General features: G+C 40.7%; 2 protein-coding genes and 1 pseudogene across 6 annotated transcripts in view; 1 reads left to right on the forward strand and 2 right to left on the reverse strand.

Annotated features, from left to right (window-relative positions):
- fyco1 (FYVE and coiled-coil domain autophagy adaptor 1) overlaps window positions 1–21,174 on the forward strand; it is an 88,913-nt gene extending 67,739 nt beyond the window's left edge. For all 4 annotated transcript variants that reach the window (XM_008118291.3, XM_062957872.1, XM_062957873.1 and 1 more), the window contains 4 exons: window positions 12,733–12,828; window positions 14,941–15,151; window positions 18,039–18,148; window positions 18,917–21,174. In XM_008118291.3, coding sequence (XP_008116498.2) covers window positions 12,733–12,828; window positions 14,941–15,151; window positions 18,039–18,148; window positions 18,917–18,992 — 493 coding nt within the window. In that variant the 3' untranslated portion in view covers window positions 18,993–21,174. The remainder of the gene's footprint in view (window positions 1–12,732; window positions 12,829–14,940; window positions 15,152–18,038; window positions 18,149–18,916) is intronic.
- Window positions 600–8,150, reverse strand: cxcr6 (C-X-C motif chemokine receptor 6). Of its 2 annotated transcripts, XM_008118290.3 has the most exons (4): window positions 7,329–8,150; window positions 4,676–4,739; window positions 3,488–3,582; window positions 600–3,205 (listed from the first exon to the last, which is right to left on the reverse strand). In XM_008118290.3, exon 4 carries the CDS (start codon window positions 3,183–3,185, stop codon window positions 2,148–2,150), a length of 1,038 nt encoding a protein of 345 aa, XP_008116497.1. In that variant the 5' UTR covers window positions 3,186–3,205; window positions 3,488–3,582; window positions 4,676–4,739; window positions 7,329–8,150; the 3' UTR covers window positions 600–2,147. The 2 variants fall into 2 exon arrangements, with proteins under 2 accessions (XP_008116497.1, XP_016851954.1); XM_016996465.2 differs by lacking the exon at window positions 4,676–4,739.
- Window positions 21,175–22,777: 1,603 nt separating the features above from the next.
- On the reverse strand, window positions 22,778–25,852 carry LOC100559085 (uncharacterized; annotated as a pseudogene).
- Between the last annotated feature and the right edge of the window lie 775 nt (window positions 25,853–26,627).

The raw sequence follows: 26,627 nt of genomic DNA on the forward strand, positions 1-26,627 counted from the left end.
AATTTTATCTATACTGAATAGATAGATAGATAGATAGATAGATATGTCAAAGTATATATGTTTGTACCACAAAGGCTCCTACATGGCGTGATGGAGTTGAACCAAACTTGGCACATATAGTTTTTATTATCCAACCTAAAATAATTGGGGGTTTGAATTTTAAGAAAGCATCTTGTTTTAGGGCGAGGACCCCCAAAACTAAAAAATATATATGTAGCACTCAGATTCAACCACTAGAGGGCAGTGTATAGATAAAAAGGATTATCTACTTGCAGACAAAATGCAGTATCAAGTCCCCCGTGAGACAGCCCTGACAGCCACAGTGGGGACATCCACTCATAAGGAAGCAATCTATTTAATAAAGATTTGTGTTTTGAAAGGGATTTCTGTGTGTTTATGCCCGTGCCTTGCTTTGAGGCTGATAGATTATAACTTATAGGCAGACTGTTCAGCCAACTGCCTGCCTGACTGCTCCTGATAACTATGCTGAAATTGATTGAAAGCTGAGTTCAACTTTAGTCTGTAGAGGCAGGGAAACAACAGCTTGAAGCATTTTTCAGGCAGAAATTAATAGGGAAGCCATGGGTAGGCCTTAATAATTTGGTCATATGTAGTGATTATCAAATATCATTCTTCTGTGACTTCTTTCTGTGTTGAAGTATCTGATGATCCAGAGCTTCTTAACCTGCATACTTGAAGTAGAAGACATAAGGCAGGATGCAACACTGGACTTTCGCTACCAGACCAACAGAATCCATTTGTAGCAGGGGAAGGGATGATGTCTTCTTCCTACTGTATCCCCTCCCCATCTAATCAAAGTCTGGGGAACCCTCTGAAGCCATTTTCCTGGCAGTTATGTGGGCTTTGGGTAGAAGGGGGAAGGAGGAAAATTCTGTCATAGTTCATGTTGGCTTTAGATCCCTGTCATTATATGCTTTCACGTCCACTCCTATTTATGATGATATTTTGGGAAAATTTATTCATAGAAAGTTTGTCATTGCTTCATCTAAGGCAGTGGTTCCCAACCCGTGGGCCGCGAGAACAAAAATCCGGTCCACAAACCTCCTTCCTCTTTATTTATTTATTATTTTATTTCCGCTCCTTTCCGCAGACCACATCAGCTCTAGATTATTAAATATAGTTTTCTCTGGATGAGCAGATGGCGACTACTGGATGGCATATGTTCTATATCAGAAACTAGAACTGATGTGGTCTATCCAATGCAATTTGCTGAATCAGCACCCCAAATTACCAAACCGAATCTAAAGTTGACCAAAAACTGATTCATAACCCTTTTGGTACTAATTTTGGAGAGTGGGCCCTGGTCAAAGTGGGCCCTAGCCAAAAAAAGGTTGGGAACCACTGATCTAAGGCTAAGAGTTTTTGACTTTTACAATGTCGATTGGTTTTACGTAGCTGAGCTGTTATCTAAACCTTGGTCTCCTGGTTGTTCTAGTCAGATCACAACTCCATGCCAGTCTGTTCAGGTACATAGGTATATATGATAATCATGTATGACATAAACATCCCTTTGCCCAAGATATCTGAAAGTTATTGCTAGCTGGACGAGAAAACATTGTGGCAATAGTCTAAATATTAGTCAGAGTAAGGCAGTATTGCATGTTTTCTTCAAAGAATGAACTTAGATGTATAAACAAACGGATCATGAATTTAGCTGAATGAACGAGAGAAACATGATTCAGACACTTGGTTTTTTTTGTGCCTGAACAGTCAAAGTTTAATGTCTTTTTAAATTATACTGCTATGAAAAGTAAGTTGAAGCATTGCTTGCAGTCTATTTATCTATAACGCCTATTGTGCTCCCTTGGAAGGTTATTTGTACCATCTGCATTCTGACAGTGTATTTCCATGAACTGCCACGTCTGAACTCTATAAAATTGCTGCATAAGTGAGCAGAAATCAATCTTTTCTCAGACTTCTATAGCATTTGACATGAGCGTACAATAAAGTTTCATAGAAATTCCTTGCAGGGAACTTCTATCATTCTTATAAACTAAAGATATTTTGAGATACAAACACATGTCTTCAAATCACCTTCTACAAGCACATGGCATTTGCTTTCGTGAACAATGGAGGTGCCTAGAAATAAAACAGTGCTGAAGAGGTTAATACTGTTCTAGATTCTCTTACAATGGATACATGCTTGTTTCCTCCATGTTATGTGTGTCAGTGCAGGTTTTTGAGATATCCTCTTCAGTTGTTTGTCCTTGCTTTGTGATATGTTGGTGTTTAATGCATCCAAATTTTTTAAGGATTTTTGCCAAGTTCTTCCGAAACTTCACACCAATAAAGAAATAGAGAATAGGATTAAGACAACCATGGAAATAAGCAATTGCTTCGGTTATGACCAAGCCGTAGTCGAAATTGAAATGCATAGCAACATGCTTGTCCACAGCACGGATGATTTTCAAAATGTTGTAAGGGGTCTGCGTCAAAATGAATGCCACCACAATCGCAAATATTATTTGTAAGGATTTGTGTTTGTGGAAGCCCTTTGCTTTGAATAAAGTGTTCACAATGATAGAGTAGAAAACAACCATGACCACTATGGGAAAGAAGAATCCAAGAACCATCTGTATTACTTCAGTGAATTTGTGTGTGTCTTCTGAAGGATAACTTGAGTGACATACCTTTTTGCCATTTGAAGCTTCAGTACTAAATATAAATTGCGGCATAGCAAATGCCAGAGAAATCACCCAAACTAAAATGCAAGCTGCAATACCCCATGTTCTTCTTTTGGCTTGGCTGACATGAGCTTTAGTAGCTTGGACAACAGCAAAATATCTGTCGATCGTTATGCAAGTAAGGGTGAGCATGGACCCATACAGATTCATTGTGTAAAGGCCTCTGATGAGTTTACATGGTAAAGTGTGAAAGATCCATTCGTCTGCTGCCATATACGCCCAGAATGGCAGTGTGCAGAGAAAGCACAGGTCAGCAATAGCCAAGCTCACTAAAAAGATGTCACTTAGCACCTTCACTTTCTCATAGAAAATCAGAATGATGAGAACCAAAGCATTCCCTGATATACCAAAGATGCATGTAACTGAATACATGCAGACTAAGAAGATTTTGTTAAATTGTAGGAACATTTCACGTTCGTTCTTGTCTTGCTCAGATATCTTGCTGAGATATTCATAATAATCCTCATCCTCAGTCTCCATGAGCTTCCTTTCTTCAATACCTGCAATCACACACATTTGAAAATTACCTTACATTTGTTAAGTGTCTCATATACTTGTAAATTAAATCCTAACAATTCCCACTTGGTGTCGCCTTCTTGCCATTATGGGGTCGATGCCAATCAATGATGTGAAATATTCTCACCTTGGACTTTATTGGGTTTTTGTTTTGCTCGAAACCATGGTTCTTTTCAATCACTTTTAAGGACAAAAGTAATAAAAAGTCACTTTTTCTGTTTCTGAATCATATCACAAGATAGAAAAAACAATTACAGGCAACAAACCTTTGTGAATATTGCGGCTTGGAAAATGGGAGCTGTACTTCACAAGTTAAATCCACAGTCCTCTAAATTTTTCAAGAGTTGATTTCTTCTGGACCCTGAAAGAAAGTAGTGCCTTTCAAACTGAGGTCTTGTCCACACATCTGTATAAAATCCTAATTGAACTGGATTATATGGCAGTGTGGACTCAGATAATCCAGTTCAAAGCAGATGTTGTGGATTATCTGCCTTGATATTCTGGGTTATATGTGTGGAAGGGTCCTGAGATACAGTCTGAAATCTTAGATCCCTTCTACACTGCCATATAAAATCCAGTTTATCTGCTTTGAACTGGATTATCTGGCATTGTAGACTCATATAATCCAGTTCAAAGCAGATAAAGTTTATTATCTGCTTTGATAATCTGGATTTTATGGTAATGTAGAAGGGGCCTTAGAGAGCAGGGGTGAGGAACATGTGGCCCTCCATGGACTGCATCTTCCACCATCTCCTTTGTGGTGCTGGTTGTCACCAATGGGAAATGCAGTCTAGCAAAGTCTGGGGACACATGCATTTTCTACATGTGCAATGTCCGAGTAAGCCCTTTTACCAATATAGTTTCATGCCATGATTATGTTAATAGTTGATTTCAGTTCATCACCTTATGGCTAATCTTCTGCTGTTGAGTCTGTATTTTGCTGAGCTGGTCTTTGGATAGTCTGGTGTGTTGTCAGGTTTTACTAGAACATAGTCTTTCAGAACACAATACCACCTTCACACAACAGTGCTGAGTCTTCTCCATCGCCGTTTTTGGTGAAGATGCTGTGGAATGTAATCCAAGGCCCCTTCTACACTGCCATATATAATCCAGTTCTGATTTCAACTGGATTATATGGCAATGTAGACTCATATAATCCAGTTCAAAGCAGATAATGTGAGTTATCTCCTTTATAATCTGGATTATATGGCAGTGTAGAAGGAGCCCTAGACATTCTGCATGCAAAGCATGTTCTCTATGTCTGAGCGGAAATCTCTGCCCAAAGATCACCATTGGTTTTCTGTATTTGCCATCAGAATTAGAACTCTCTAGCTGCAAAAAGCTAAGCGGTTAAATCCTTCAGATGTGCAATCTAAACACAGTTGTCTGTCCCTCCTCTCTTTTCAGTCTTCTTAGCAGGATTTTTCACAAAATGAAAAAAATGTTTGACTTACCCTTGGATGGAAGCTGATGTTCATGTAAAAGACTTTCAGAGAGCTATATAGATAGATGTTCTCCCTAGATAAAGATAGTAGCCAAAAATACTGAGTTACATAGCCCCTCCACCACAGTTTAGAGCAGTGGTTCTCAACCTGTGGGTCCCAGGTGGTTTGACCTACAACTCCTAGAAATCTTAGCCAGTTTACCAGCTATTAGGATTTCTGGGAAGTGAAGGCCAAAACATCTGGGGACCCACAGGTTTAGAGAGTATATTTAGGGTGTGTGCAGTAAGAGAGAATGAGATCTGGTGTATTGTAGTGGTTTGAGCACTGAACTATGCCTCTGGAGACCAGGACTGAAATCCCCACTCAGCCATGGAAATCCACTGAGCAAGTCACGCTCTGTCAGCCTCAGAAAAGGACCAAGGCAGACCAGAGCTGCAGAAATTTTGCCAAGGAACCCCTGTGATAGGGTTATTCTGTTTATTTATACCCCACTTTATCTCTTCTGAAGGAGACTCACATCAGCTGACAATTAAAAATAAGACCACACAATTAAAAATATACAGATATATGTCTTAGTCCCGCTTCAGATTCGAAATGACTTGAGGGCATACAACAACAACAACAACAGCAAGTAAGCAAACTTGGAGAGGGACCTGCAAACCAAATACTAGGAGAAAACATTTAATCATCTGGGTATGTTTATTTCAGAAAAGAGTGATTAAGAGAGTTTGCTTCTTCTAATCTGTCTTCAAGATATCTCCCATCCATCATTGCCACTGCCCTCCTTTGTCGCCCTTTCAGTGTAGGGCAGAGTAGGCAGGTTCTGTGGGGGTTACTGGCTGCAAAAGGTGGCCAGCTCAGCCCTCCACAGAACCAGCCAGGCCCAAATGCCTGGATCTCTAGGGTCCCTCCTCAAAACCAGGCACTGGGGACAGGAAACTTTGGGAGACAGACTGTGCTCTTGCCCCAGAGCAAGACTTTTAGGGCCTTTCCAACTCTGGAAAGCAGTGTTCCTGTTTTTTATTCTGCTGCAGCAGAAAAACAACAAGAGCATCTTTACAGAATGACACAACTCTGGAAAAGTGGATTGAACACTTTTCAACTGCAGCATTTGACATAGTCAAAAAGCAACCTTCCCCAGAATGACAGCAGGGAAGCCTCCCACGAAGAGCACTTCACCAAATCTCATGCTCTACCACCTCAAGCAGTCATCTTTCTGTTGGCAATTTCAACAGAAAGAAGGAAACCATGAAAATGAACAAAATGCTTGTTTTCTGTATTTAAAAAAACCTCTAAAATCAGGACAGTAAACAAAGAATAACACTCAGAAAACAGGAATTCCAGACAGGAAACAATCAGGGCCAGCTAACCTTCCAACAAAGGATTCCGTCAAGCAGGAGGTAGCTAGGCTTTGAAGCTGCAAGGCCATTCAGTGCTAATCAAGGTTGCCAATTGCAACATTTACACTTGCCTCAAACAGGCAAGAATTCTTTCTCCCACCCTTGACATTCCACAGATATATAAACCCAACTTGCCTAGTTTACAACAAACCTCACAACCTCTGAGGATGCCTGCCATAGATATGGGTGAAATGTTAGGAAGGAATGCTTCTGGAACATAGCCATGTAGCCCAATGAACACACAGCAATTCAGTCATCTTGATCTTTCTAGTGGCAAGGGTATTCACACATTGGGAGCAGCTTTCTCACAATACCAGATTATAGACAGTGAGAAAGGCAACTTCATAAGTTAATAGACTCTCTTTGATTAGGAGTTTTAAAGCAAAGTCTATATGGTTATATCTTGGGAATAACAGCACAGTTGACCCTCTGTAGCCATAGATTCAACCATCCATGGTTTAAAAACATTCCACCCACCCAAAATCCAAAAAGCAAACCTTGATTTTGCTATTTTATATAAGGGACAGTATAGAATATAGAATGAGACTTGAGTACTCATTAATTTTGGTATATTCGATGGCTGAAATCAAAACCTAGCAGATAACAAGGACCCGCTATACTGGATTTCCTCCATCAATAGCATTTGGACTTGACTATCCTTGAGCAACATGTTGCTTCTATGTCAGTGCGTCAATTAATCCAATCTAGGTTTTAGGCCAAACTATTAACAGAGCTATTCAAAGTTCTAAAAAAGAGTTCTGAGCCTTGGATTCCTCCAAAATTTGAACTAAAATCTGGAGCTGATTCACCATTCTAGTGATATGAAAGCAACCATCACTATTTTGAGATACTGTCTAGGCAAAGAACTCTACTAGGCTTTGTTGTTGCATTTTTCCACTGAGAATATTTTGATCTTGTCACTTGCATCACTATTACTCAAAATGTAAAAGGGCTTGAAGGTTACTGAAAGTAGTGAAAAACAGGCAAACTTTTTTTCTGAATCATAGAACAGAGAAATACGTGAAAAAAGGGCACTTCATTGCAAACTCCTTGGTAAAAGGAAGGATCACGCTTGTTTGAAAGCTATGTGAGAATTATGAAAGGTGGAATATAAAGGATGTTGTACCACAGAAAAATAAAAGGCCTCCTTCTTTGAATTGAATTGATTTTTTTTAACACTTGTCCTTTTGAAAAGTTGATTTTTTAAAACCTGAAACCTCTATTATAATATAGGTTTGCAGAAATAAGAGATAGTCCCTTACCTTTCCTTGGTAGAGTGTTGTCTGCTCAGTGTCAAACGCAACTTGGTGGTTGTGTTATTGGTGGCAAAGCATACTTATGAGAATTATCAATGGTTTCCTGTTGCTGATGAAGCACATATCCGCTGAACCCCCTCTACAACAGGATTTAAGTCATCAAAATAGATCTCTAAAGTAGAGCAAGGCAACTCTGAAAATTTCTCTATTAGACTCTGTATACATATACCTCCTTGTGCATACACAAAATCATATACCAAAGCATATGACAAATACATATACCCCATAACTGCATCAATATAAAACAGTTAGATTGCAAATAAAATAGAAATGCAAGGTTTATTTAAATTAGAAAGATCAAGTTGAGTTCCAGTGGCAACTTATCCAACACTAATCTTGGGAAAGCATAGTGAACAGGAGAACTGAGAGATTTTGAGAAGGAAGACCACAGTTCAGTAAAAGTTTGGTAACCTGAGTCACTTGGATATGGAACAGTCTCGTGGAGTGGCTCTTGACAGAACATATAGTGAGCTACATCTGCATCAAAGGCAAACAGTTCACTTTAATGGAAGAAAGGATCCAGCAACTTGAGGCCCAGATCGAGACAGTTAAGAACATTAAAGAACTCAAGTTTTTCTTAGACACAGCCCAACAGATTACTCTAGATACGCATCCCACATCAGATGAACATTCAGGGCAAGGCTATGGGGAGGTCACTTCAAATGTGGAAAACGCTGATGCTTGGAAAAATGTGTCATTTAGGAAAGGAAAGAGGACCAGACATCATTCTGTGAATCCTTCTATTAAACCGGAGTTACATAATTGATTTCATGTTCTCAAACATGGAATTTGCAGTCACAGAATGAAGGGGAGGCAGAACAAGAACATACTAGGGAAAATGAGGGAGTTTTGGACACTTCTGACTGGATTACCCTTGATGAATGCAGAGGGGATGTCTCTAAGGAGGACCAGTTTAGAGCTATACAATCCAGTTCAGCTACACAATATGCTTCGGGTCCAACCTATCTTTGAGACCGCATCTCTTTCTATGAACTGGCACGGGCTTTAAGATCTACCGGGGAGGCCCTTCTCTCGGTCCCACCTACGTCTCAAATGCGGTTGGTGGGGACGAGAGAGAGGGCCTTCTCGGTGGTGCCCCCCCATCCGATCTGGAATGTCTTCCCGGGAGATCAGGTTAGCCCCTACCCTCCAAACCTTCCTCACACAATTAACCTTCAATCATGTTTAGACTCTTTTATAATACACTAGCTGTGCCCTGCCACGCATTGCTGTGCCATTGTCTGGTGGTGTTGGTGAGAAATTGTTGAGGTACTGGTAGTATTGAATGTCTGTTGTATGGTTGTCTTTATGTTTAGTATGCATTTGGTTGTTTGTGTACTGTGAAAGTGGTGAGGGTAGAGGACACTGTTTGTGTTGGATTAGTGAGACTCTACTGTATATTTGTAATCTTATATTATCTGCCTAGAACTGCCCCTTCTACACAGCTGTATAAAATGCACACTGAAGTGAATTATCTGGCAATGTGGACCCAAGATAATCCAGTTCAAAGCAGATAATATAAGATTCTAAATGAGTAATATAGCTGTGTGGAAGGGCCTTGAATCTACACTGCCATATAATCCAGTTAAAATCAGATAATATGTATCTTATAGGCAGTGTGGAAGACGCGTGAGGCCTAACTGTGCCTGTCCCCTGGACTGAGTAGGTTGCTAGGAGACCAAGTGGGTGGAGCTTAGCCCTCTAACTGGCAGCAATTGGATAAAAACAATTTTTCATTTCCCTCTAATTAGGACTTTATTTTTCTTTTCTTTTTTTGTATCAACCTAGAGGCGTGGATGATGGGTTGTGTTGTCAAATTTCGAGGTTGGGGGCCTGTAGTTTTGTTGTTTTGTCCGCTGCCCTGATGCCATCACTCTTTTATATATATAGATATGAGGACTGTTAGACTCTTTTTTAGCACTTTACAATTCTGAGGTCGAATACAGCAATTGCTGTATTTTATTGTTTTTACCAGTGGATACTGTGAATTTATGATGTTGTGTTGACTGGTTATTGCCTATGTTTTGTTTTGCACTTGTTGTATTTTGTGTCACATCTTGAGTGTTTTGTGAGCCGCCCCAAGTCCCTCTGGAAGATGGTGGTGGAACATAAATAAAATTATTATCATAATTATTCAGCAACAGGGTCAGTTTTCAAGAGATCTGCAGGACATCTTACAGGAAAGGGACCCTGTCAATCCTCAAAGTAAATGGGTATTGGTTGAAGGCGACTCCCTCCTGAGAGGAACAGAAGTCATGATTTGTAAACCTGATATTCTGCCTCCCTGGGGCAAAAATTGACCACAGCAGCTCATCAAGCCCACTGACCCTCCCCTTTTTGTGTTGGTTCATATAGGGAACCAATGATACTGCAAGGCATAGTCTTCAATAGATTAGAAAGGATTTTGAAGCTCTTGGAAGAAAACTAATAGATCTCAATGTGGTCTTTTCATCTCTCCTCCCCGTTGTACGATGTGACCCATGAAGAGCGAAAAAAAATAATAGAGGTGAATAATTGGCTCCACAGATGGTGTCAGGAAGAACAATTTGGCTTCCTGGACCATGATCTGTTCTTCCAGGAAGATGGACTACTGGCATGGGATGGGCTGTGCTTTCCAGAAGTAGGAAGGAATGTTTTTTCTTAGAGACTGGCAATCCTTATCAGGCAGACTTTAAACTAGGTTGTATGGAGGAGGGTGACTTATCCTTGGGAACAGTGGTTCATCAAAATTCTAGAGCAGATCATTAAGGAGGCAATCTGCAATCACTTAGAAGGGAAATCAGTGATTACTGAAAGTCATCATAGATTTCTCAAAAACAAATCATGCCAGACAAATCTTGTCTCTTTTTTAGATAGAGTTACAAACTTGGTAGATGCAGGGAATGCTTTGGATGTAGCATATCTTGATTTCAGCAAGGCCTTCAACAAAGTCCCCATGACCTTCTTGCAAGCAAACTAGTCAAACTGCGAGGCTGGTGGGACCGAGAGCAGGGCCTCTCCAGATGATCTTAACACCCTAGTTGGTTCATAGACAGAGATACGTTCGGACAAGTAGTTTGGGCCAGGTTTCCTCCAACAAGTTCATGGAGGAGAGTAGATTGCGATCTTCCTTTCCACCTTGTTTTCAAACAGCCTTCTAAGGCAGGCCAGGATGAGAGAATGATCAACCCAAAGTCTTCCAGAGAAGGTTTTGGCTGTGGAGGGGTCGAGCAGAATCTCTGAAGTCCCAGTCCACTATTTTAACAGCTATACCACATTATCTTTCTCTGTGAAATAAGCCGTGTTATACTTGACTGCCTTATAATTGTTAATAATGGGAAATAACTCTGCACGCAAGCACGCACACACACACACACACACAAACAGAGGCACAACCCTATTTCTGCTCCACGTACAGGGTTGCACACTAAAGAAATACAATGCCAGGCTTTTTGGAGCTAATACCACAGTGATCTACTGCCATCTAGTGACATCTAGCCATCTTCCTTCTGAAATAAAATTACCAACAAGAATAATTGAAGTTGCTGCATGCCGCTACAAACTTTGAAGCGTTCTAAAAAGTCCTGCCGCTGCCTTAGAGATGGGGTGCAACATTTAAATAATTAAATTAATGAATGCAGTGAGGAGTTATCAGCTCTTTGATACCCACTGTATCCTTTCTCTGAAGTTGCTGTGCTTTGCTCACATAATAACTGTGAGTGTGACGATTATGCTAGGTAAACAAAAATACTATTTTTGGCATCCCGAAAAGTTCCACATTTCATAGCATAATTATGTGATGAAATGTGGGTTTTTGCTAAACTACAGTTTCAGGCTCTTATCACTGATATGTTAGGATACTATCCTATACTTCATTTTTCATTAGCATACAAAGGGATTGTGTAGCACCTTTGGAATTAGGTAGATAGGGATGGAAGAAGGATAGCTATAGGGAGGGGCAAGATGAAAGCATTGCCCTTAAATAAGAATTCAGTCCATGGATCACTATTCTTACAGATAGTGAGGCACTGAAAATAATGCACAATTATAGCTCTTCTATGTGTTTTCTGTGTTTGCATTCCCTTGGTAACTGTTCCAGCTCCTCTTCTTTGGGTGTCTAAACTGTATTCTTAGTTATGCAAACTATGTTTTATTTCAGTGGTAGACATTTGGGGACTGAAGAAAAACATCATTGGGGAGAAGAGTTTGTATCTAATTCTGGGTGCAACACCTTCATTTAGTCCCCTCTCACTCCTAGGATTAATGAGAATCTTGTAATGTGCATGTTTTCAAATGTATGCCCAAGATATACAGAGAGAAGTGTGTATATGTGTGTGTGTGTACAGCCTATCTTCCACATTTGTGGGTTTGACTTTTGCAGAATTTATCGTTCATGGATTTGATTAAAATGTTTTCTTTGGGAATTTTTTGTTCCTCAAGTGCAACTTAATGGCCAATTTATTCCAGAGGTTGGCCACAGAATCAGACGGGGGAGGACCTAAAGTTTCCAAAAAAGAACACATATTTAGGAATCTCCAGGTCTCCCAATACATTTCTGTGATTAACTTTCAGAGGAAATTAACTATAGCATTGTGCTGGAGAACCCAAAGATTCCTAGAGAGTTGTCAAATTTTAAAAATCATGTTTTAATTGCAGTTTTTTACTTTAAGGGCTTCAGCTCCAGTGAACACGGAGGACTGTCTATATGTGTATATGTGTTTGGGATGATACAAATCAGACACTGTCATTGTTATGTTGCTGCTATCATAATTTTAAAGAGCTAGTTTTAATTTTTGAATAAGTTTTAATGTTTATATTGGAAAGTGTTTATAAAGGTTGTATATTACTGATGTCATGGCCTATGGCTAGTACAATAAACAATTCAATTCAATTCATATATGTGTATATGTATATGAATGCAACTGAAACTAACCACTATCTAATCCCAAGGCTTCCTTGTGTATTCAACTCAGTTGATGATGAATTAAGGCTTTTTTGAGGGGTTTTCTTTTTTGGTCTTTGACATCTATGTGGCAACATAATCTTTCTCATGCTGGGAGTAGCTGTATGTATTGAATTTTTTAGAAGGGTTAGAATTTCATTTCAGTTTAATGTTTAAGACTTCACCAAGAATTTCTTCATATCTAGAATGTAATGTAAATAATTTGATTTTATGGTAGAAAGCAACTTTGTACATTCCTGCATCAGTGTTAGATATAAATGACTTTTTTAAAATAATCAGTTGTTTAAATGTAATATTGACTTCTTTTGCATGTAATGGTAAAATACAAACATTTTTTAAAACACAATAGACATTCCTGGAAACATTTAGGAAGGTGTTAAATGATTATCTTCTTTCTCTCTTTCCCAGAAACAGCACATTGAGTTCCTTAACGTTTGATGAGTCTGATGACTTGCAAATGATCCAAGACGTAGAAATATGCTTGCTGAAGTCGGGAGAACTGATGTAAGCAAAACCTATTCTTTGGTCTGTCATTTTTAAAAATTAAAAACATAATCATAGCAACTAAGAAGCAATTTCCATTGAGTTTAAAGTGTTCCAAAGTATATTTGTGACCTATATATATGAACAAATCTCCACTGGATTTTTGAAGCCATTGCTTTGAGGCAATTGATGAAAAATTGGGTCCAAAGCCAAGCTGAAAACCAAATATTAACTAGTGTGGGATTCATTTTCCATTTTCTTTTCATTTTCAAAATGTTGCCTTGTTTGGTATAGGTTGAGGATCCCTTATCCAAAATGCTTGGGGACAGAAGATTTTAGTGGACTTTAAAACATCTGTATTTGTGTATATAATAATAATAACACTAATAATAACAACAACTACTACTTTATTTTTGTATCCCGCCTCTATCCCCCCTGAAGGGACTTGGGGCGGCAAACACGGGGCCAAGCCCAAACAATTACAATAAAACAAAATAAAGTACATATAAGACACTCAGCAGTAGTCCAATAAAATGCTTATAAGTGTCAAAGTAAAACAGAAGATAGTAACCATAACATAATAAACCAAAGCATAAAAACAGTTCAAAATTTTGAACAAAGGCGAGCTGAACCACAGTGCGAGGTGTAGAAATTGTAAAACCCGTGGGTGAGGTAGATAGATAAAGTGCTGCATGTAGCTGTGGGGCAGGCTGCTAAACAGCTGCTGCAATAAATCACTCTGACCATGACGTCATGAGTTCAAGGCCAGCCCGTGGCGGGGTGAGCACCCGTCAATTAAAAATAAAATATAGCCCCTGCTCGTTGCTGACCTAGCAACCCGAAAGATAGTTGCATCTATCAAGTAGGAAATAAGGTACCACTTATAAGTGGGGAGGCAAGTTTAACTAATTTACAACGTTGGAATGAGGAAGTGAGGAAGTGCCATCAGAGTGGATGATGAAGCAGCTGCTCCCCCCTGTGGCCAGAATCGAACATCCCCTCAGGAGAAGGTTAAATTGCCTCTGCGTCTGTCTGTCTGTTGTCTCTGTCTCGGTTTGATGTGTTTATGGGCATTGAATGTTTGCCCTATATGTACATAATGTGATCCACCCTGAGTCCCCTTCGGGGTGAGAAGGGCGGAATATAAATACTGCAAATAAATAAATAAACTTGGGTGGGATAGACAATGGAATTATTCTCAACTGAAGAATGAGATAAAGTGCATCTGGAACACAACTTGACACTGGAACAGAACCTAACCCGGGGTTTAGTTGTTCAGTCTTCGAAGGCACACTGAAAAAGCCAAGTTTTTAAACTTTTCATAAAAACTGCCAGTGTTGGTGCTTGCCTGGGGAGTTCCAGAGCCAGAGGGCCACCATGGAGAAGACCCTCTCCCTCGTCCCCACAAGCCACACTTGTGACAGGGCGGGAGTGAGAGGAGGGCCTCCCCTGACGATCGAAGGGATCAAGCAGGTTAGTAGGAAGGAAATGCGGAAATATCCATGCAAGATATTTTGGAAATGGGACCCTCCTCTAAACATTAAATTCATTTATGTTTCATACATTCCTTCATTTAATTTTAACATCATATTTTAATAATTGTATGTATGAAAGAAAGTTGGTGTACATTGAACCAAAACTGAGAGGTGTCACTATCTTAGCCATCCATGTGTACAATTTTGGATTTCGGATTATTTCAGATATCAGAGGACAGGGAATACTAGATTAGAGATTATCCCACTTTAAACTCCTTGAAGAAAGTGTGGGAAAATAATGTGAGAAAGGGAATATGTTTGTCATATCAGGAAGCCTAAAACATTTCAAATTTCAGATAAGAAAAATAGTTTCCCAGATTATGCAAAAGTCATACTACACAAAGAGTTTTGGAACCGATCCCTTATACAATTCCTTAAAGAACAAGATGTTTCCCTTGCAACAAGAAAGCATGACCCTTCCTGCTTCATTAATAAGAATCGCATAGTTCCAGAAGGCTCTTGGAAGCATCAATTGACTTGTGAATGAGCTGTTTTCTCGTGTCTTGTGCTTATGTTCATCATCAATCAAATGTGTTTATTGTCATGCTTTCTCATGCACTCTTCTCTCTGTCTCTCACCTTCTGTTTCATTCCCCCAGGCTAAAGCTGCCACTCACCGCGGAAGACATTTTCAAGTTTGGAGAAGCTAACAGAGAATTATTCATTAAGTCAAACACTTACAGCACCATCCCTATCACTGTGATAGAAACTGGCCTTACAATAAGCTGGGTGTTTTCCTCAGAACCAAAGAGCATTTCATTCAGCGTCGTGTACCAGGAATCAGAAGAAGCACCGCTGGACCAAAGTAAAGTAAGATAAATGGGTCACGGCGTATTTATTTTTCTAAATAAAACTTTGGTATTGCCCTTCGCTATTTAGAAAACAAAGGAGCCCCGGTGGCGAAGTGCATTAAAGCGCTGAGCTGCTGAACTTGCAGACCGAAAGGTCCCTGGTTCAAACCCCGGGAGCGGCATGAGCGGCCACTGTTAGCTCCAGCTCCTGCCAAACTAGCAGTTCGAAAACATGCCAATGTGAGTAGATCAATAGGTACCGCTCCGGCGGGAAGGTAACGGCACTCCATGCAGTCATGCTGGCCACATGACCTTGGAGGGGTCTACAGACAACGCCGGCTCTTCGGCTTAGAAATGGAGATGAGCACCAACCCCCAGAGTCAGACATGACTGGATTTAACGTCAGGGGAAACCTTTACCTTTTACCTTTTATTTAGGAATCAAAATTCATTCAGCTATGATGAATAACCTTTTTGTTTGATATCAAAATCTCCAAAGCTCTTAGTAGGAAGGAATATTAGAAAGCCATTATGTAATGTAAATTATAAAGCTGGACTGGAGCTTGAGATACCTAGGGTTAAGTTGCACCTGCACCATGAAACTTCATTGGGATTAGTATAGTGTCTAGATCAGTGGTTCCCAAACTTATTTGGCCTGCTGCCCCCTTTCCAGAAAAAATATGACTCAGCGCCCCTGGAAAGGGGGTGTGGTTTACAGGGCGTGCGCGTGGCTCCTGCTCAAGTGGGCGTGGCTGAGCCTCTCCCCTAGTCCAAGATGCAGGGCTGGGAGGGGGAGGGGGAGGTGCGCGGGGCCACAAATGGTCAGCCAGGACTGGGATGGGCGGAGTTACGAGCTCTGAGGCAGGGCTGAGCTTCTATTGCTGTCCTGCGGCGCCTGCCAGGAGACAGGGGGTGGGGCTAGAGGAGGGGGAGGGGCCTCTTCCCGAGTGCCTGACAGGGCTGAACCTCTCTACCTTGCCCCTGTGTTCTAAGAAGCGCCTCAGGGGAGGTATACAGAGGCTCATCCCTGTCTTGCGCTCTTTGGAAGAGGCCCCGCCCCCACTCCAGCCCCACCGTTTAGTCCTAAAAGGCGTCTCAGGAGAGGTATAAAGGCTCAGCCCTATCTCGGGCTCTTGGAAGAAGGCCTCGCCCCCTTCTCTAGCTCCGCCCTCTGTGTCCCAACAAGCGCCTCAGGAGAGGTATTGAAGATTCTCAACCCTGTCTCTGGCACTTGGAAAGAGGCCCCGCCCCTCCTCTGGCCCCATCCCCATGTCCTAATAGGTGCCATCACCGCCCCCCTAGATCACTCCAGCGCCCACCGGGGGGGCGGTAGCGCCCACTTTGGGAATCACTGGTCTAGATCAAGGGAAGTCATGGTGCCTCTCTATTCCTGGAATACTGTGTCCAATTCTGGGTACCACAGTTCAAAAGAGATATTGACAAGCTGGAAGGTGTCCAGAGGAAGGCAATTAAAGCCATCAAAGATCTGGAGACCATACTATGAGAAACATCTTAAAGAACTGGGCATGTTTAGCCTGCAGAAGAGAAGGCTGAGAGAAGACATGATAGCCATGTATAAATAGGTGAAAGGATGCCATAAGGAAAAGGGAGCAGGCTTGTTTTCTGCTGCCCTGGAAACTAGGACTCAGAGCAATGGTTTCAAATTACAGAAAAGGAGATTCCACCTGAACATTAGGAAGAACTTCCTGACTGTAAGAGCTATTCAGTGGAACTCTGCCTCAGAGTTTAGTGGAAGCTCTTGCCATGGAAACATTTAAACAGGGTGGCCATCTGTCAGGGGTACTTTGTTTTTTTCCTGCATGACAGGGGGATTGACTAGATGACCCATGTGGTCTCTTCCAAGTATGATTCTATGGTTATCACTGTTATTCAGCTCAGCCTACCTCATAGAGCTGTAATTTGAGAGTAAAATAGAGAAAGAAACCCATATACATCTCTGTGACTCATTGAAGCTTATGATCTTGTTTTATCCCATCGCACTGCTTTTTTTGCAGTGCCAACTGTCAATAGTGTGAGAGGTAGTTGTGCTTTTTTAAACAGTGTCATCATCTTTGCTTTTTTTGAAAACGCATACACATTTTTTTAAAGCAGTGTTTCGGAATTAGCCAGGGAAACAATCCAAGGACCCATTCAATCTCATTTCCGCATGAGTTGCATTAAATAGTGTTTGTGAGACCTCTGCTGGCAATTGCCCTCATTGCATGAAAAGAAAGGACTGGAGGAATCTTCTTAAATTAAATTGTATTCAAAGGTAACAAGTGAAACCACTAGAGAAGTCGGAGTCCTTGGAAATATTTAAAGGATCTCATTACATTCTGGTTTTATTTGTTACACTCGTTTATGGTGTTCAGTGCAATTTTGTGTTTATTTATTCAGAAAGTCCCACTCTGTTCACTGAGTCTACCATGCAGGATTTCATTTTCTACATCCCTGAGATTAAGTGATATTGGGGTAGATCTGAAGAACCAGCAGCTTGCCAAGTGTTGATGAACTATTTGCCCCCCACCTTGGTTGGGCTAAGAAACAGCTATGCTGACTAAATCTGCATCTAAAGTGTGGCATTAAAGCAGGTTCGACACCACTGCCTCACCAGTGGATTTGGTGAGGCACCAATACTCTTTGGCAGGGAAGACTAAAGACTCTATAAAACTACAACTCCCAGGATTCCATAGCATTGAGCCATGGCAGTTAAAGTGGTATCAAACTGCATTAATTCTATAGTATATATTCACCCTTAGTCTGATGGGAGATGCAATCCTGCAACATTTGAAGGGTCATATGTTGCTTCTTGCTGGGTTAAAAAAGGTTGCTTTTGTTCTGCAGATAGTGGCAATTATTTTATAAGCAGAAATGTATTCACATTTCACTCTGCTGTATCTTTTGCAGGTTCTTATTCCTATGACTCGCTGCAACTCTCATAAGGAAACCATACATGGGAAGGTGAAAGTCAGAAATCCAGGGATATACATCCTAATATTTGACAACACTTTCTCGAGGTTGGTGTATTATCCAGCTGGCATAGACATTGGGAGATTCTGGGAATAATAGTATAAAAACAATGTTTACAAGCTGTGATTGTACCCTGAAGGTCAATAGATGAATCAGGTAATTGAATAAATATGGTCATACATGAAAATAAACTCCCGTGCAGTTGGGCTGTATGGCCATGCATTCTCTTCTGACGTTTTGCCCAAATCTACGGCAGGCATCCTCAGAGATTGTGAGGTCTGTTGGAAACTAGGCAAGTGGGGTTTTTATATCTATGGAAAGTCCAGGTTGGAGGAAAGAACTTGTCTGTTTGAGGCAAGCGTCAATGTTGCAATTGGCCAGCTTGATTAGCATTTAATGGCCTAGCAGATTCAAAGCCTGGCTGCGTCTTGCTGGGGGAATCCTTGTTGGGAAGTGTTATGTGGCCCTGATTTTTTTCTTACCTGGAATTCCCGTTTTCTGAATGTTGTTCTTTATTTACTGTCCCAAGGAGAGAATGCTTCTGAAACATGGCCATACAGCCCGGAAAACTCACAGCAACCCAGTAATTCCAGCAATGAAAGCCTTCGACAATCCCTTGAAGTTAATGAGATTTATTTCTATATATGCAGACGATATTGTTCGAATGCTAATGCTCTGAATAGAGAGGAAGTTCAGTAATAAAACAATTCATTTGTGACATTGATTCCAATGCGACTTATATGCAGCTCATTTTTTCAGTATGAATTTATTGCTTCAACTCAAGTATTATCTCCTCTCTTGTTGTTTCCCTACAGGTTTATCTCCAAGAAAGTATTTTTTCACTTAGCTGCTCAACGCCCAATAATCTACGATGGAAGTGATTTTCCATAGCCTTGAATATGTGTAATATTTATATACTGTATTTTTTCCAAATTATATTTTTTAAAAACACTATTATTTATATATTCAAGAGAGCACTAAAATTACAGGTGTGTCTGAAGCCCTCTTAGGGTTATGCAATAATTTTTTGAACCACTTAACACGGAGCCACTTATAAAAAGGAGTCTAATTTCCATAGGAACACTAATGATTCTGGACTGTGTGCCAATCATTTATAAGCCATTTTGTTTATCTAAAATAACCAAAAAAAATAGCTATGCAGTGCTGCATTTGATGCAAAAAATGGCACATAATCCAGCTATACCTTTTCAAAGGGCTAAGAAATATGCAGTGTGCTTTTGATTTGCTAGGTTGGAAGTTGTATATAAAGATGTGAAAGTAGTATTGGTTCTACTCTTAGCTCTTTTCTATTAAGTGCTGCGAAAGGGATGGAATTCAAGTCCAGCTCTGCAAAATCAGAAGGTATTTTTAACAGGGTTCAGTCTAGACATGCTCCACATGCAGGAAGGTGGCAGTTAAACTCCAGCCAATTTGCAAATGGTCATCGCACAAGATTTTTGCAGAGTGATTCTTCATGTCTTTCTCCTCCCCAAACACAGTATATTGCTGTGTGGTCACAACCAAACATTGCGTAAAAGTGGCTTTGGGTCAGGTTACATAGCCTTGGATATGTCTATAAAAGTATACTAGCATTTATTTGTTCCCAATGTGAAAATTCCCAGTTCTTGTCAGTTCCAATCCTTTGGATCTCACTGTGGAAGAAAAGTGAGACATAAATGGAATAAATAAATACATATATATGAGGCAAAGCACAACTTGGTTGGCAAGTGAATGCTTGCTGTACTGTAAAACAACGGAATATCAATGTGGACCTTTATTGTTCTAATTTTATGTTATATTTTCACAATTTCATAATGTAGCAATACTGGTGCCTCAGTTGGCCCTGGTAGCAGAGTAATCTTATAGTGTTTGTTTTTAGGGTGGTCCCAATTTTTTGCTTTTAAATGCACAATAAGGTCTAGATTTGACTCGTTCCAAACCTGGCAAATTGATGGCTGTTTTCACATGTCATTTTAAGTCAGAAAACATCGTTTAATGAATGGGGTTAATGGACACTAAGTTGGTACATGCAACCTGTTTACTCCATTTGCAAAAACTGGTAAACAAACCAAAAAAAGGAAAGCCTTAAATAACAGCAAAACTTGGGATTAAGTCAAATGCATCCAGATAAGCCAGGATTTGTAAAGTCAGTTTCAATTCTAACTTGTTTGTCACAGTCGATCGTACTTTCAGATTTGGACATGATGCAGACCTTTTTTCTGGTTTGTTCACCTGTTGCGACAAGGCAAACAGAAATGATAAGATTGGGTGTGTCAATTCATATCTCATTCATATTATTTCTTAACAGCTACTTTAGCAGACCACTCATTTAATTTTAAACACAAAGTGTGTCTTATTTTAATTCAGCATGAATAAGGCTGTTTTACCATTTAGAGTCATTAAATCACAAGGTAAGCTATTTTTAAAAAACAAGATTTTCATAGGAATACTAATGATTCTGGACTGTGTGCCAATCATTTATAAGCCATTTTGTTTATCTAAAATAAACAAAAAAAATAGCTATGAAATGCTGCATTTGATGCAAATATTCTAGCAAGGAGACTGATCCATGATAGAGGAAGGAAAACGATACTCCGGTTCCTTTGGTTAAAAGGTGCTATGTTGTGTTGGGAGCGGAAATTACAATATGACTGAACTGCAACTCACTTCTTACCATTCACAGACAGAACATCTCGTACACTGGAGTTTCTTTGTATGTTTCACACCCCTACAGACTTATTCTAATCAAAACTATGTGACATAACAATGGGGTTAGTTGCATGATATTGCCATGAATTATTACTATGCAGATTTTGGCAGTGGCTATACCAGCACAAGGCCACTGTAATATACCGAATACTTGCTAGAGTACTGGTATAGTCCTGCAGAGATGTATGGATTGACCGATACAGTTAAGAAGATATTGCGGGAGATAACATAGAGATTACATCTGTGGTATTTTCCAATTTGTACATTTGCCACTGAATTATTTAATGGTGTTGTTATTGAAGTGCCAGAAGTGTCTTTTATTTTGAACTAAGCAGCAATAAAAATTTCAATGCTAGAAGCTGAAGCAGTTTTCCATGGAATGTGCAATAAATATCTAAAGGACTTTGAACTGAAATCCGAATAATATCATAGCTCTGGCTTGCCAGTCGACGTTGCTGTGGTTTGGGGATGGATTGCTAATTTTGCAGAAGTGTGCATGTGTCAATTCAAGTTGATGAGAATTTTATCAATCCCAATGTATGGTTTTAAATATACATAGTTGAACGGGAGAACGGGATGCCTGGATCCTTTTATTTGTCTGTATTTTATCTCAATGTTTTGATTTTATTTCATTTAGCTTACATAGCCATACTAAGCTTTTACTGAAAAAAAATAAAGGGTTGGATCCAGAAAAGGATAATGCGGGATGCTTTTCTGGATCCAACACAATGAATTGGCTCTTTAAAAACTATAAACTACTATTAAATGAGAAGGTTTACTAACCCGTCTTATTGTCAGAAATACAGTATAGCAGTTTTGGTCTCATGCTGTATCTGCATCCACAATTCTTACTGCATTTTATTTCACTTAGCTTACATAGTAGCCATACCAATTTTATGTTCTCCCAGAACTAATCTGCTATGGCTTGAGAATTTTATTTTTAAAAGTCTTTTACCATTATTACTCACTTTCATTTTGATGACAGGAAATGGAAACAGTACCTGTAAGTGTTAAATCACTAAATTATATGCTCACAGTTATTATTACTAACAGGGATTTTTTTTTTGGGGGGGGGGGGGGATATTAGTCTACAATAAGGTTAGGGTGGAATGAGTTCTATTGTAACAGAATCTAGGACAGTGGTTTTCAACCTGTGGGTCCCCAGGTGTTTTGGCCTACAACTCCCAGAAATCCCAGCCAGTTTACCAGCGGTTAGGATTTCTGGGAGTTGAAGGCCAAAACATCTGGAGACCCACAGGTTGAGAACCACTGGTCTAGGAGAAGTAGAAGAAGTGTATTTCTGGGGCAGCCACAGGACTCAGTTCTTTCAGGCCCCTTCCAGAATTACAGGAGAGGTGGGTAGTAGATGGCCTGGACTATGGTTGAGTTTTGCTGTGTCCAGCATCTCATGTGCCTTGATGCCTTGATCCCCATTCAGCCATGGAAATCTGTTGGGTGGCCTTGGATGGAGAGACACTCTATGTCCTAAAAATCCCATGATAGGGTAACTTTAGTGCATTGGTTCTCAAACTGTGGTTCCCTAGGTGTTTTGGCCTACAACTCCCAGAAATCCCAGCCAGTTTACCAGCTGTTAGGATTTCTGGGAGTTGAAGGCCAAAACATCTGTGGACCCACAGGTTGAGAACCACTGCATTAGTGTCACCACATGTCAGAGATGAAGCACACAACAAACAATAAAATTTAGGGAAAGCTTTCAGGCTCTGTTAGTGTCCCCATCAAAAAAACACTGAGGCTTCTGCTATGCTGAATAACAATATCAGTCAGGGTCTGTAAGCTTCAAAAGACTGACTAGGCAGCAATGTTGGAATCGTTAATTAGAAGAGGCCCATTTGGAATTCTGTAGTTCACTCTCTATAGAGTTTTGAAAGAGAACAATGAAGTCATTAACTGCTCCATCGAAACCTGATTAATGAAACATTTAATTCTGTTCATTACTAGCCTGAACATATCCAAAGACAGAGTTTTGTCATGTTTTTCTTGAGTTACTGCTTCCAAGCTCTTCCAGCTAGAACATGCTAGCTGGAGGATTCCTAAAGTGAAGGTACAAAAAGTAGTTTTTCTGCAATCTCTCCAAATTTTATAAATAAAGCAGGAAGTAAATAATATAACTAAAAATACAGAAGGAAGACTATTTCAAAAGCCAATGCATTCCCAGTGTTATTACTGTTGTGTGCCTTCAAGCCACTTCTGAGTTATGGTGACTCTCAAGCGAACCTATCATAAGGTTTCCTTGGCAAGATTTGTACAAGAGAGGTTGGCTTCCTCTGAGGCAGTGTGTATGTGAGTTGCCTGAGGTCACCCAGCATGCTTCCATGGCCAATCTGGAATTTGGTCCCTGATCTCCAGAGGTGTCGTCCTAACACTCACACCACTATATCATGCTGGCTCAGTATACAGGATAAAAAAATTGATTGTGAAACTGAAGCTCGAGGATCTGAGGGCAAACAACTGCTTGCATTAAGTCCATGGGACTCCAAAATGTTGCAGGCAGCAGGACTTAAGCAAAACTGCAGTTTTTCAGGATGCTGCTCTGCTTCATGTAGCGAGGCTGCCGAAGGTGATGGGATGGGAACAGGAGTTGTTGCCAGTGGTCCAGACAATGAGGGTGCCTCACCAATGACATTTGGTATTTCTACCTGTTCTGCCCCTCCTCTACCAGTAAGCCAGTTAGTGCACCCAATTGCACACTTTCACTGCCTTCCTGTGCCATGACTTTAGCTAATATGCCATCATCAGTTGACTCCATGGTAACCACTGCTTTATCAGTTTCAATTTCACCTAGTGCATCCCCAACATCCACTGTGTCTCCTTCATTTTTCAGCTGCCTCACTATGTTTTCCTCTTCCATTGTTGGTGACAGGGCAGGCATGAAAGTTTTAATAGTAGGAGTACAGGTGGGGAAAGACTGGCTCCCCGCTGTGGGCTTCTGCCCTTTTAAAGGACTTTCCTCTTTAATGCCAACTGATGACAATGGCGGCAGATTATCTAGCTGAGGCACAGGTTTGTTAATTCTGGTATTAGGCAAAACTTCAATGATGTTGCCCTCAATAGAGTGCTGCTCCTTGGGAATGACATTTTTGTCAGTAAGGAGAAGAGACATCTTGGAGTCGATGTCCTTCTGAGGCAGCAACCTAACATTCTCAAGAATTAGTTCATCCTGAAAAGCTTTTGCCAGAATCTTTGCCCTAACAGCTAGCTTAGCTGCTTCTTTGTTCTTTTGTAATATGTCTTTTTCCCTTTGAAGAGCCAACATCTGGACTTTCATTTTGGCTTGTTGTGCCTGAATTTGGGCTTGTTGTCTAATTTGCTCTGCCTCAATTTCGGCTTGTTCTGCCTCAATTTTGGCCATAGCAGCTTCAGCTTCTGCCTGGAGAATCTGAGCTTTGAGATTTCTCCTCAACTCTTCAAACTGCTGAGCTGCTCTAGGAGCCTTACTATGATATGAGGTACCATCACTGCCACGAATGGAATGCGAATGGTGCCTACTGGCAGATGACATATTCGATCGGTGTGTGACAGAACTTTTGGTGCTTTGTGGCCGCTCAGGGTGAAATCCCTGAATGACTTTAGAGCTCTGAGGCGGGGATGATGTAAAGTAAACCTCACGCAACTGAAATTCTTGAAGCCAAGACCGAGAGGCTTCAAGCACAGCATTAAGTCCACTTTCTTTACTTTGTGAGTCAAATAATAAAGCTCGAAGCCTTGCTTTGGCCTCATTATTATTAATGTCTTTAAGAACTTGTTGTTGTTCATCTATTAAGGCTTTCCAATCAGAAAAAGTATCAAGGAGCTCGTCTTTATAAACTGCTGTTTTCACAAGGTCATCGGTGGTTGACAAAGTACGCATGACATCTTCCAATTGCCTCCAAGCTCTTTCAGCCTCTATAATTAAACAGCTTTCCTTTTCCAACAACAGTTTCAGGATCCTTTCTGATGGGTGCTTTTCTCTATGGGAGCGGGTGCTATGCGAATGTCTTCTTGCGGTTCCCTCAGAAAGCCTATCCATTGTGATAGATCACTGCTAAACTCTGTGTGGGAAGAGGACTGAAAGTGTGACAGACTATGCACACAAGCCTACAAACACCACCTAAACTATCAGTGAAATCACAAAATATGGAATCGGTAATGAGTATTAACTCCTTTCCTCAGGCAAAAGGCAAAACAAACACAAAACAAACTATTCCCCGCTCCTTTTAACCAAAGCACACATCCCCCAAAGAAAACTATATAGAAAAGGTGGAAACAAAATGGCTGCCAACCCTCTGCTTCACTTCTGTGAGGGAAGCTAAAAAGACCAACACAAATGGCTGCCAAGCAGCAAACCCCCTCTTGGCGCCAAAACGCCTCAATAAGTGAAATAGCAGTTGGGAGCTCTGACTTTTAACTTTCTCAAACCCCTACCACAGGGAGAAAGCCTATATTGTCTTTAAAAGGACAAACAGATCTTTACACTTAGAAAACCTGCTCTTTTCTCTCCCTCACACGCACATAGCAGGGAGAGAGCTCTATATCTTACAATAAGCAATCCCAACATGCAGGGCCAAACAGGATACCTATATCACTGTGGAAACAGTGCTTTTCTCTCACTCACACGCTCAAAGGAGCGGGCACTATCTTTGATTTCTATAGGCAAACCAAAAAACATGGCGGAGCCACGCAGGTTTTCTTGTCACTGTGATGCAGTGACTTTCTTTAACACACTCCTGACAGGGAGTGGGCCCTATCTTTCCTCTCTATAGGCAAATCAAAAGTGGCTGGACCACGCAGGTTCATAAATCACTGTGAAGACACGCTGGGGGAAAATGGCTATCTCTAGGTCTGGCTACCCAAGCAGCTTCGGTTTACCTTATAATTATACCTCAAACCCCAAAGTAAATACTCTAGAAGCTGATTAAAGATAACCAAAAATATGTTTATTGAAAACAGGAAACAGTCCTTTTAATGTATTAGAAATAATATGAGGTAAAATCACTGAAATTATACAGAAATAAAACTATATTGATTGAGAATGAAAGCTATAGAGACTAGGCTTGCTCAAATAATTCGATTTCCCCGTTAACCGTTATTAATTCGTTATTTTCGTTAGTTTTGAAGCTATATACGGCATTGGTTGTCCACACGTCTGGATATCGCGGTTTCGAACCGCGATTGGCCGTTTTTAGTTATGTCGTCGTTTTTTTTCGTTTTTTAAAAAAGCTTTTGAAAATCACCCAAACTTGTTTAAGTGCACTGGGGCAACCTAGCATGTTGTTTGCACCTTGTGGCCAATCAGAGAGCACGTTTAACCAGGGGGAGGGGCTGGTAGGACGTCCTGAATGAAAAGAGCGAGCACTGGGAGCCTCGTGGCTCATTCGCACCGGGAATCTGAAGAGGGTGGAAGGGAGATTCTGGGCAGGCAGGAAAGATTGCTGCGTCACAGCTTCCTTGGCTGTGTGAGCTAGAGCTAGGCTACAGAAGACTGGGAGAAAAGGTTAGGTGGGTGAGTTTGGGAGGTGTGGGTTTGGAAACTGTTGGGAGTTGCTTTTTTAATTTTTTGCAAAGGGCCTGTGGGTGTTTTTTTCCTCACGAGATTGGCGTTTTCCATTTTCCCACCCGGCCAGCAATTTTTCTGCTGCGCCATTTTTTCTGTTGCGGCATTCTTCTTTCTTTTTTAAACGCAAAAGGGTTTTTGGAAACAAGGGAGCCTGATTTGCCCCCTTGCCTGCTCAAGCAGGGCTGTTTGTCCGTGCCAGGGACGCTTTCTGTGAATCAAAAGCCAACTTTGGCCAAAGGATTGCACCTCCCATTGTCCTTTGG

Source organism: Anolis carolinensis, chromosome 6 (genome assembly GCF_035594765.1).
Source record: "Anolis carolinensis isolate JA03-04 chromosome 6, rAnoCar3.1.pri, whole genome shotgun sequence".
In the NCBI taxonomy this organism is placed as follows: domain Eukaryota; kingdom Metazoa; phylum Chordata; class Lepidosauria; order Squamata; family Dactyloidae; genus Anolis; species Anolis carolinensis.